The sequence below is a fragment of the Melanaphis sacchari genome, unplaced genomic scaffold, assembly GCF_002803265.2.
Source record: "Melanaphis sacchari strain LSU unplaced genomic scaffold, SCAv2.0 Contig1_pilon_pilon, whole genome shotgun sequence".
Lineage (NCBI taxonomy): Eukaryota > Metazoa > Arthropoda > Insecta > Hemiptera > Aphididae > Melanaphis > Melanaphis sacchari.
In genome coordinates, this window is record NW_020270976.1 from 5,018,871 (window position 1) to 5,031,898 (window position 13,028).

A 13,028-nucleotide genomic window follows, 5' to 3' on the forward strand; every position below is an offset into this window, starting at 1 on the left:
CTACTTTAAGTTGTAGTTACGTAAAATTAAAAAGAAAAATTAATTCGTAGAAAAGTAATAACCTTTATTGAAGTTTCTGTATTTCTATTCGTTGCTTTGTTTGGCGATAAAGAGCAACAGTTTGGTAAATAGCAGTTTAAAAAAAAAAAAAATAATAATATAAAATACAGACACTTAAATTGAACAAGAATTCGAGAAAAATACGTTTTTTTTCTTTTTTTTTTGTTTAAGCATAGAAAATATATTTTATTATCAAATACTAAGTGTCATTCATGTTTTTATTGTAACAAACATAGACATAACAATTTTGTTATTAAAATGTTTCACAATATGAACAAAAATATTTTTAAGAGAATTGTATGATGTAAAAATGTTTTTGTTTGAGATTTTATTATAAAAGAAAAATTACGGTCCATGTTTATGTATTTCTATAAAAAAACAAATCTGAAAGTATATTATGTATATATTTTTATTTTCTGTTATTACAATAGAGGTGCATATTGTATGTCAAGATATTTATTCTAAATTATATAGCTTATTGAGGAAAAAATTAGAACTAAAATAGTAATAACATTTTGAAATACATATTAGTATCTTCTTCTATATTCATGATAAGAACTAACATATTTTAATCGTGAAATGATTTCCATGAGAATTATTAAATGAATTATAACAATATGCACGTAATTGTATTTTAATAACTTAAACAGACACGAAAAATAAACCGAAAATACTATTTATTTATTTTTATCAGATCACATTTAAATTTTTTTAGTTTTATTTAAATTAATTATATAGACTTTTTATTTTTATAAAATGACTTATATTTATTTTTTATCATAGGTCAAAGGGTTGATCTGATTTATGACTTGTAAACGTAATGTTTATTTCTCATTGATATTTGCTCATATTCGTTATATTTGAAATAATGGTATTCATTTTAACTGTTTTGATGTATTAAGTTATAAATAGTAACTTGAGAATATTTTTTAATTTCATATGCAAGGCACGTTTGACTCCTACAACTTTTCAGCACAATGGCATACTTCCCTTTTTTAGTTTATTGTTATTTTTGCCATTTGTATATTTAAGAATATTTTTAAATATGTTTCGTTATGTCTGTGTACAAATTTATTTTTAAAAGTGAATAAGTATTAATGGAGAAGAGCGTATAAGAGCATTCAATATAATTTTTTTCATTGCCTCTGAATATTTTATTTTATATATTTTTAATACATACATTTTAAAATAAGTATATTTCCATATTATGAAATAGAATTACAAACAAGCAATTTTAATTCATGTATGAAATCAACTAGAAAAATCACAGTAAGCATACTATATTAATAGTTAATAAATTATTTTGATTAAAGTAAAATGCACGTACATAGAAATTATCAATATCTCAAAGTACCAACAATCAATAGGAAAATAAAATATACTTTTTCGAGTATCATATTATTCAATTAAATATTATTCATTATATGCCCCTAGTAAAAATCAATATCAGTTTAAGATATCTTTAATATTGCTGTACCTAGTTTAATATGAAATATTATTAATATATATTCATATAAACTGCAATAATAATATATATATTTGTCTTTTTTTTATAAATATTTTTGTGAATATTATTCGTCATTGTAACGTCTGTATTTATTTAAAATTATTATTGACAAGTAATAATTTTATAAATAAAATCACGATTTTACTGAAAATTAGCTGAATTAATAAATATTGTAATTATATATAATCATAATTGAAAAACATAAGAACATAACAAACATAATTATTTTTAGGACACTATCCTTAAGTTTAACAGATTAAATATATATTTTAGATTTTAAAACATTGTTGAAAATCATAATTATTCATTACATTTCAAAATTAAAATAAAATAAATAAATAAATAAACAAAAACATTAACATAAATTTAAATTGACGAAATGTTTGAATATTTTTGAAATATTTATATATGACTAACATCGGAATAGTTTCGCAAGTAATTTTGTATCGCTATATATCACGATTTAGCGTACCAACATTTTGGTATGGTAATTAACATTCAGGATGGGTTAATAACATGAGTTAGAAAGCTCTTGGTAACCGTAAATCTAAGGAATTCGGATAAGCCCCAGCTACCCGGGCAAAGGCATGATTTATTGCTGGGAAGAGCAATGCATTACTAAATCCATGTGCGTGAAATTTATATGTATATTTTATATAGGTACTTTATTATGCATATAAATATAATATATTATAAATAACAGGGTACCTCCTACGCCAAATATAAAATTAGGGAGTAAAATGTATTTATACATAATAATACAATTAATAATGGTTATTTGTCTAAGATATCATCATCAATTACAAAGTTGTGAAAATATGAAATGTATAATATTTTTTAAGTATTTTAAGAGGATTTCATATTTTAACGTATATGTTATTTTATCAATGTAAATTGGAAAATCGTTAAGGTAAAAATTTACTCAGAAATTATTAAATAACAAAAATAATGCCATCGAAATATTAAAAAGTTTTGAAATCAAATCTTTAATTTAAATTTCTCTAAAGAATCTATTTTCTTTTAAATCTAAAATTCGAAACATATAAATATGATTTAAGATTTATTTTAATAGGTAAACTATATATTTGTGTTACATATTTAATTTTAAATTATCAGTGGAGTGATGAATGAATTGATTTTATAATTATATAAATGTTGTTGTGTCTGCGTACACAATAATTAGTCGATTAAATACTTCAATTTTTACTTTGAGGGTGCTTTTAGATAAAAAATTGGATCCAGATTATGCTTTGAAAAGATTAAAGTTAGAAATTTATAGATTTTTTTTTATAATTGGAAACATCAAATAAAAAATTAAGGAAAAATAAAAATTTTCACGTAAATTATTAAATATTATTAGAAAATAATTGTTTTGTAGCCATGGTTATCAAATGTAGACTGCTTCGCCCAGAGTCATTTTTCATCAAATTTTTCAATCATTATCGTTGAGCTCAAATTTAAAAAAATCCATTTTAGTGATTATAGTTCCGTTTGATGCATAATATATAACAGAGCGGTACCCACTTGCCTTTTTTCTTTTTCTTTTTTTAATTTAAAATTTAAAAATTAAGCATAATATAATAAGTACATATGACGTATAGTTTATAATGTTAATATAAAGTATTTAAATTAAATTAACTACATTTTAAGAAACAAGAAGTTAGAGGCTTGGGCCTGAGCGTAGGAGCTATTAAGTAATGGAACATAATGTGTTTTTTTATTTTTTGTAAATATACTGATAATATATATTGCAAATAATTTAACGTTAAACTCATAGTAAGTAATAATTAATTTCGATAAGTAAATTAAAATATTTAGATAAAAATACTACTTTTGATAATTAAAAAGATAAATTAAAGGTAAATGTTAATTTTTAAAAATAAAAGAAATATAGGGAAATAAATAATTGTGTACTGTATTCTCACAAAAAAAAAAAAAAAACATTTATGAAGTATTACTGTACGCAATCTATATTTATTTTCTATGTTTCGTCCAAATCTGCTCAGTAGTGTAATAATAGGTATACAAAAAAATGTGTTAATTTTTTTATATTTAATATATGTATCTACAGAATTTAGTTAAAAATTGTAGAAAAAACATTTTTTTTTTTTCTTTTACTTAAATGATACAATGTAATATAATCAAAATGTACTTTGATTGTAAAAAAATTCAGTTTTTTTTTAATGATTTAAAAAAGTTGATTGATTTATAAATAAATTATTTTCAAGTAAAATAGCTTAATACACACAACCATTAATACAGTGATGTATATATTTCAGTTTTCAAATTACTTGTTTATTCAGTTTTTTTTTTTTACGATACACCAATATCCGTAAAACGATTTAATATCCTGAAATAAATGTGTTTATATATACAAGTGAAAATGTGCTCAAAAGAAAATAGGAAGGTAGATACACCGTTGCCTGTGCTTTAGTTTGGTTTTTTTTTTGTCATCAATGTATTTCTTATTGAATTCAACAGAAAATACATCGATTTAGTTTATACAGAAAGAAAATACATTAACTGAAACTCTATTGTACACAAGGAGATTGCAAATTGTACGAATAATTTGACTTTATATAACTCCATTCAATTCAATTTTTCTATCACAAATTATGGTACCTAAGCAATTTATCAAATTAATACATTATTTTCAAAATTGTCTTCAAAAGAATAAGCTCTATTATCTATTTTATCTACAAACAATAAACTAAATCTTTCGTTGGGAAATACAAGAAAACAATTTTAGATTGGTCCTATTAAATTGACAGTTAATATTTATACCAACATTACTATTACTTTTAAGTCTTTTCGAGCTAACTTTTTATTTGTAACTGATATTACATATTATTCATGTACTTTTAATTATTATAATTCATTGGTTAGTCAAATTATTGTCATATTATTAGCTGATTTCGAAAAAATAAACAATTGGAAATTGACAGTATTTTATAATCAATAATTTATTTTTGAAATTAAATATCTGTTACAGACAGAAAATATTTTATAATTTGTTTAGGTTTACCTATGCATTGAGATAATATTCAACAGCTTAATATGAGATATCAATATTTTTAACTATTATTTCATTAAAATAATCATTAAATATATGACAAAATACTAAGTGCATAATGCAAACTAGATAGACTTCAATACCATACATATTGTATTATAGTTATTATTATTTTAATAATTCAATAATACATTAGATTACAATTTTTTTTTCTAAATAAATTATGTTAATTTCTTAAATTTTTTATAACACTAAATAATTATGATAAATGAAATAATTAAATAATTAGATGGTTTATTAATACTGATACATATAAACAAATTGAATATTGTGTATAGACAATTTAATTGTTATTTATTCATTATTTCAAAAAGCCATTAACAATGATGAATTATTATGATTGTATTAATTTTTACGGACTACTGACTGTCTATTTATTATAAACTATAACTATTACTATTAACATTATTATTTGTACAAACCAATTATTTTATAATAAATATATTTTGTATTTGAGTTCATTCATAGTTATTATGAGATCTGATCAGATCATTTTGAATTTAAATAAAACGATAGTATTCTAAATATAACAGCATTTTAAGCTTTTGATAACATTTATTATTTAATTAATATAAAATATTTTTATTATTTTAAATAGTATAAAAACATTATTAACACTGAATAATTTTATCATTCATTTATTTATTTAAAATAAACGTTAAATAGTTACAATAAAATACTCATGGTTAGGATATTATACTGATTACTGTGGTGTTGTTTATATATAACACAAACATCTAGTCCTTTGATGCTAGGTTGGTCTCTCTTCCATTTACTCATAAGGAACACTTAAAAACTTATAGACGTTTAACATTTGATATGTTTTTAAATATTTTTATACGATGGACTTAATAGTTAATATTGATAATATTTTATTCACGATAAAAAAACAATATTTTTCTAAATTACATAAGCTCATTCGATTTTGGCGATACTATAGTAGTTAGGTATAATATACTATACGTACGGTAGATTTTCATTGCACAAATTCACTACTGTCTGCTGTTGTCCTGTGTTATGATGGCGCGGTTTATTTTATTTAGTTTTATTTTTTTCGTACACCAACAGTAACATAACTGCGTTGAAGACGAATTATACGGTCATTTGTTGTACCGGAAAATCTAATTTGGTACCCACGGAGAAAAAAAAATAACTACTGTTTGCGTACAGGCAATATTTCCTCTTCGTTTTGGACAGACGAAAAGGCGGCAAGTGCTCTTACTCGGTAAACTTTCTTCTCTCCTCGGCTTTTTTCTTTTTTAAATTCCCATCGGTCTAATTCTCGCCTCAGACAGTAATTACTTGAGGAACGTTTAGTTTACGGGTTTCCTCTCTGCAGACAGTTTTTCTCAATTCTCTTTTGTCCACCACCCAGCCCGTCAATCCGGGAAGGCGGCATGGAAAGAAAATGTGTCTTACCCCCCTTCCCCCCTTAAACCCACTATACTTCTACGGGCGAATTTAAAAATAATTAATTGCTTGTGTTGCTTACGTGCTTTGCCTGAATTACGTTTGGTTTAGCCTCATAGTAATGCGTAATTTAAAATGTATATAAAAAAGTTCATTATGACTGTCGGTCTCATGATATTGATGGTTTTATGTATATAGCATTAAAAATTTCTATATTTTTGGCTGGCTACATTTATCTGATACAGAATTTATCTATTGAATTATTTACAAAATTTATTTGATCGAATTAAATTCAAAACTATGAGATGAAACTATTATACTGGTATATAATAGTTATATACGTTATGTATGTAACATTATATTTATTTGTGGTTATCATTTTATTAAATATTACCATAAATGTCAATGTATATACCTATTTAAATGAATCATGTACCATGCAGGCTAGATGTTAGAAAAAAAGCCCAAACAATGCGTAAATTACTCTGTAATTAGATATATATATATAATTATCATGAAGATCAATGTTTAGTGTTCACTAAAAATTATTAATGATTGTGTGTTCCTTTCCTCGGTAAATTTTTATACTAATTAATAATTATCAAAAAAAAAAAAAAAAAAAACAGCAACAAGTAATACTTATATATTTCAATAGTTTATGTATCAATATAGACATAAATTAAAAAGCTTGTTTTAAAAAAATTTTAGAAGTATAATTTACGTATGATAAAGTGTCTAAAATGTATTTCAATAATACGAAAGTTACTTGACTCCTGTTTACTCTACCGTTTAGAAGGTACATATTATGATATTATGTCCATTGCTTATAGTCTACCTGCATTATATGGTTAAACTTAATAAAAAAATTTTTGAAAATTCAATTTATATAACAAACAAAATTAATTTAAACAGTTTCAAACACACACACACACACACATACACAAAATTCATAATAGAAGAGTTACAAAAAAAAAAAAAAAAAATGGGTATGATTCGATGAAACATTAACGTTAAATATTGCATTTTAGATTAAATCAGAGTGTCATTTTTAATGAACTGTCTGTTTTAATCAAACACGTACACATATAAATATATATATTTATACACAAAACAGTGAGTAATTTAAGTAATTCACATTTAGTTAAAAACAATACAAAATTCATTAAAAGCTATATTATTTCTGTGTTATTATTTTTTCAATTATACAAATGTAAATAGATGACGTCAAAAAATATTAAAATAAGTGACATCTGTTTACTGAAATAAAATATTATCTTTTTTCATTAAAACATTTCAAACACTAAATAAAAATGCACTAGTAAAGTTTAAGTATATATAGAAAATAATATATTAAGCTGTTTAATAATGAAAAATAAATAATAATTATTGTGTATATCATCAGTATTAATTATAATTTATTTGTTTCCTGTTATATAATGTTTTGTATTTTACCAATCATACTATTATTAAAACGAATTTAAGTTATCGTATATAAGTAATTTGAAAATCATTATGTTTTTTTATTGATTATTTTAATTATCCAAAAGTTTTCGCTTGTTCATTTTTAATTATAAATATACAAATGTCAATTATAAACAATGTCTTAATTAATTACATTATTCTAAATGTCGTACACTTATTTGATAAAATATTTAAAAAAAAATAATTACAATACAATTACGTAGTATCAATTATATTAATTAATATTATTTATCATTATTATTTTTCACGGAACATTTATATAGTTTTCTTTGAGAAAAATATTATTTTTTGATGGTGATTGATTTTTTACAACCCATCGTTTAATATTAATATTTCAATAATGTCCAACACCTCATCATTTCATGTCGCTTTGATTAATATGCCACGTAAATGTTAAATCTACACCATTTTATATATTTCACAAAGTTAACGATCAACATTTTTTCTCTTTCATCAAAAATGCCGATTTTCGTTAAAAAAAAAATATATATATATATGCAATATACATAATATCCAGTATTTTTTTTCATCCAATTCAAGGGTTTTTCTTTCTATTGCTACTGTCCCTAGGAAATGTTGGTATTCTAGTAGATTAGGTTACGGATGAATTGATCACTCCAAAGAGTTTTTTTTTTCTTTTTCATTATCTTGGGTATATATATGTGTGTGTGTTTATTACCAAAAAAAAATTCGATAATAGCGACATGTCATGGTTGGCGTAACCAACAAAATAAACAGACTTGTAGAAATGAACCTTTAGAACGGACAAGTGTATTTTTCTATCTTTTGTTTGTTTACATTTTCACAATTCCTTACTAGTTTGCAAAAAAGATATAAATATCTAATGTAATATAAAAAAGTTCAAGAGGAGAGAGGCAGGCTCAGTTAGAAAGTAAATAATACAAACAATTCTCACTATTCTAAATTGAACAAAAAATAGATATTCCAGTTTACTATCACTATGTGAATAGTAAATGTCAATATATTTTTTTAAATTTAAATAAGGTTTAAACATCACGTACTCTTAGTACTAGCATTGACTATAGAATCAATGGAACTAGCCTATACATATAATTTTGAGTTTAATTTTTTTGATAACCTTTTATTAAGTCTTTTGAAAAAAATATTAGATAATTTTAATGTAATTATAAGACCATTTTAACCGGAGTATTAATTAGATTATATTTTGGATAAAAAAAATAAATAAAATAAAATAAAAAATAAAAAATGCTATACATTAAATAATTATTACTTGGTACTTAAAAATATTTTATTTTTAGTTGGAAGCATTTTTATATTTCATTAAATACTAAAAACAAAAAAAAAAAAATGATTAAATGAAATGTATATTAAGTGCTTTCAGTATTAAACAAAACGATTTTTTAATGTTATTTTATTTTTTAAATACATAAAATTAAGATACTAAAATAAACAATGATTATAATTATAATGATTGTAATTATTCGATAGGTGCTTATACTTATTATATTATTCCGTTATAAATTGTATTATATTAATTGGTATTTATTAAGAATGATATAATAATTTCCAACGATAAAATAAAAATAAAAAATATCGAAGTCAGTATTTGTTTTAATTTATATTGTCTGAATATAAAATATTTTCTTTCAAATTTATAATCAATAAATTATTGCATATGATTCTGATACAATGGTAATTGCGATTTAAATTTATGATTTATATGTATTCAAACATTTTGAAATGTCATTAGAGTTTTTGTATGTATATTATTAAGAAATTGTTTTCATTAGATGGTTTGTAAGAATAAAGTTTGCAATCGAGGGTTACACTTGGAAAGTTTTGAAGCACCAAAAACCTTTATGGAAATATTGATAAAACAATAAAGGTATTTACAAAAGGTTTAACAAAGGTGGTTTAACATTTCTAAACAAAATAAATCAAACTTCAATAATATAATAAATTCTTAAGATAACAATAAATGAATAGAGTTAACCAGCATAATGTTATTAAATTTGACGCCATAGAAATTCATCTACATCTCATCATGCCATACAATATTTTGTTAGGTTTGTTTTGGTTAGTTAAATTTTTGTTAGTTTTAATTATAATAAAGAAAAAAATAATATTTTTATTAAACGACACAATACATGTAATTTTCCAATATTGAATCAAACGACATATTTACTATATTTTAACACAACCAAAATTACAATCGAAATCTATCAATTATACTTTTAATCAACGTAGTGAAATATTTTCAATGATATTAACTTTTACACAGTATAATACGATTCAAGGCAATTGCCAATTAAAATATAATTCGTTTTGGGCTCACCACGCTGTGTGGCCTTAAACGCTTGACGACATCTTTATGGGAACACACAACTAATCAATAGAACCTCGTTTAAGTACGAATACGGCAAAAATGGGACAGGTCGTGTAAGTTCACAATAAATAGAATACGTGTTTTAGAGTAAATATTGAAAAGCAATCCTGCAGCACACGATACTCTAATAACATTATGAGTAACTCAACTCGAGGGTGCATTTAACTAGGTATACAAACGATTCGCTACAATCCACCATACAGATCTTTATGTATAAATACAACGATGAGTATTGTAAAGTTGAATACAAACATTCTGAAAATAATGGCACTCCAAGAAACTCTGATATTGATTATCATTGAAATTTCATGTTTAAATTAACGTACATATTCTAAGTCTAGGTTAAACGATTTCAATATAATCGAATCATACATCAAACACCCTATATAGGCGATGACACTTGGCCGTGTGGCTATACGCGGCGTCCGTCGCAATATGCTATATATTGACAAAATATATACTGCAAAATTCGTTATTTTATACTAAAATATCACATTCGTCAAAGTCATCATCGACGATCCTTTAAGTGTTAGAAGTAAAAATTTAATCAAGAAATGTCGTTGGTGATAATGGAAATAATATAATATTGAAGTATAAATTACTAACGTGTTGCCATGAACCCTCAGATTTTAATAACTCGATATTTTCTCGATTTCACACGATTTTTTTTTTTTACTTTAACTAAAAACACTAATGAACTATGATACTGTTTTAACGGTTTTATTTTAACTTATTGATATGATCATAAAGTATAAAAATCATGAAATACAAATTACCAGTCTGATTTAAAAAACCAATGGTTGGTTTATTAATATTTCTATTATATTAGTAATAATTTAACTTGTGTGGAGAAAATTATTGGAATTGACGAAATAAAACTAAAATTTTAACCGAAACTAATAACATTCACATATGGAAAATTATAACGACTAGTTTCAAATAAATAAAAGCGATTTAACGGGTCAAAACTTAGCAACAGGATTATAAATATTATTGTACTACCGTTATGTAACAATACAATTATTGTAGGTAAATATTATAGACCTAGCCTATAAAATTCCGACACTTACGTACTAGCTTATTTATTCTTACGTATTATCGTGTGATGATCTGAGGGAGCTACTTTCCGAGATACCATATACATACATAACACGTATATCATATACTTAGGTATGTCATGACGTATATAATATCTACAAAATACAATTCTCGACCATTTAATGGTAGTGCAACACGCTATAGGTGGGTACGCTCCTATTTTTATTTCTCTGTGTAATTTTTTTTTTTTTTTTTGTTATTTTCAATTGCCCCGGTAATATCAGCATCCGCTGCGGAGGATGCTATTGGCTTCCCAATTGAATGTCGCACCCATTTCTGCAATGTATTTACTGTCGTCGTCGTCGTCTTTATTATTATTTAATACGTTTATAAAACACCACAGACGCACCCAAAAGTACCGATTACCTCATGGTGTCGGCCGTGAAACGCTAAAACGGAATGACAATAATGACGATAATAATAATAATAAAATCCCTACTCGATCACGGCGGAAAATCGGCTCTTATAAAAGGACGGACGCTCTAGTCGCTGTAGTTTACCGCAATCCGTTTTAGCGCGTCGTCAATCGTATAACATTACTAATATAACATACTCTCATTTTTTATTATTATCATTAATCAACAACCACGACGATGATGAGCTCTTCGATGACTGGTCCTAGTGGCGGCAGTGGTGGTGGCTTGCAGAAATCATCGTCCGGAGGTCCTCTGTCGACACAGTCAGCGGTTGAAAAGTCGATGGTGGTGTCGTCTGGCTATGGCACGTACAACAGACGTGGCACGATGGATCGTCGTCGTCGGACCGACTATCGTGATGGCAGGGATGGAGACCATCACGATGACGACGACGACCGAGATGACGACGATGACCGTCTGTCCGAGTTATCCGACTCGGGACACTTTCTCGCTAAAGGTGCGTTTCTCATCACGCCCAGCAACGAGCTAAACCTGGAGAAAGCGACAGCCATTTGCGAGAAGATGAACTATAGAGGACCGTACTCAGTTACCAAGACGGCCACGGGCATACTGTTTAAGTTTGCTGAACAAGACGACTATCACGTGACTTTCCGCAAGGGATTTCACAAGGTGACTAACTCGAGGTTCTACAAGAAGGTAAGCAATTAAAATCAAAATACCATATAACCTAAGTAAAAAAAAAATCCGTAAAAATACACGCACATTCAAATTCATGGCGAATAAGCAAATGTATTTATTTAGTATAAATACCAAAATATTATATAATTTTCAACTAAAACTACTTAATCAAACATTTAAAATATTAAAATATATTTAGAGTTGCATTGTATAAACCATTTAACCACACAATAAAAAAAATAAAAAAATCAATGACAAATATTTTTTTAATAATTTATTCATTTTTATGGTGCCAATTTGTAGTTACGAAAAGTAATTTGAGATTTTCAAATTTAAAACTCCTATGCAATTATTTTATAATATATTTATGGGAAACTTCATTTGTTATTCGATTCAATCAACGCGTATTTAGATTAGGACAAGTAAAGTTATCTTATTAATCAATATAATACAATAACAGTATAACAATTGAATTATTATGTGACGTTATTATTCCGTATGGTTAATGATGAAATCTATGTTATTTTTCCTTTTGAAGTACACAGCTTATAGAAATATATGGACTATAATTTTTAAAAACAAAAAATAAAATAAAAATCATATTATTCTGTATACTATGGGTTGAAATAAGTAAACCTTATCCGTTAAGTGGAAAAAACTGAATCTTCAAAAATTTTTCACTTTAAAATTGAGTACAATTTTCGATTCTTTAGTCATTAAATAACATAACATTTTTAATGTATTTATTTTCTTATTCCTTCTCAATATAGGCTTAAAATAATGAGGTATCCTATTAAAAATCAAAAATTTTTAAATACGTTAAATTATAACTTAGCTGATCTCTACATTGAAAACACGTTACATAATATACTTTTTTGAGTGAATTTCATTTTATCTATAGAAAAATACTATGTAATTACGATATTAAAAATTAAGTTTTGGTTCATAGTTTATAATATTTAATTAAATTGAGTT

The 13,028-nt window shown here is 24.8% G+C and overlaps 1 protein-coding gene across 1 annotated transcript in view; it reads left to right on the top strand.

Annotated features, from left to right (window-relative positions):
- Positions 1-11,511: 11,511 nt before the first annotated feature.
- The window catches only part of LOC112593180, a 62,773-nt gene continuing 61,256 nt past the window's right edge, over positions 11,512-13,028 (top strand). The window contains exon 1 of the mRNA XM_025337516.1: positions 11,512-12,071. Coding sequence (XP_025193301.1) covers positions 11,592-12,071 — 480 coding nt within the window. The 5' untranslated portion in view covers positions 11,512-11,591. The remainder of the gene's footprint in view (positions 12,072-13,028) is intronic.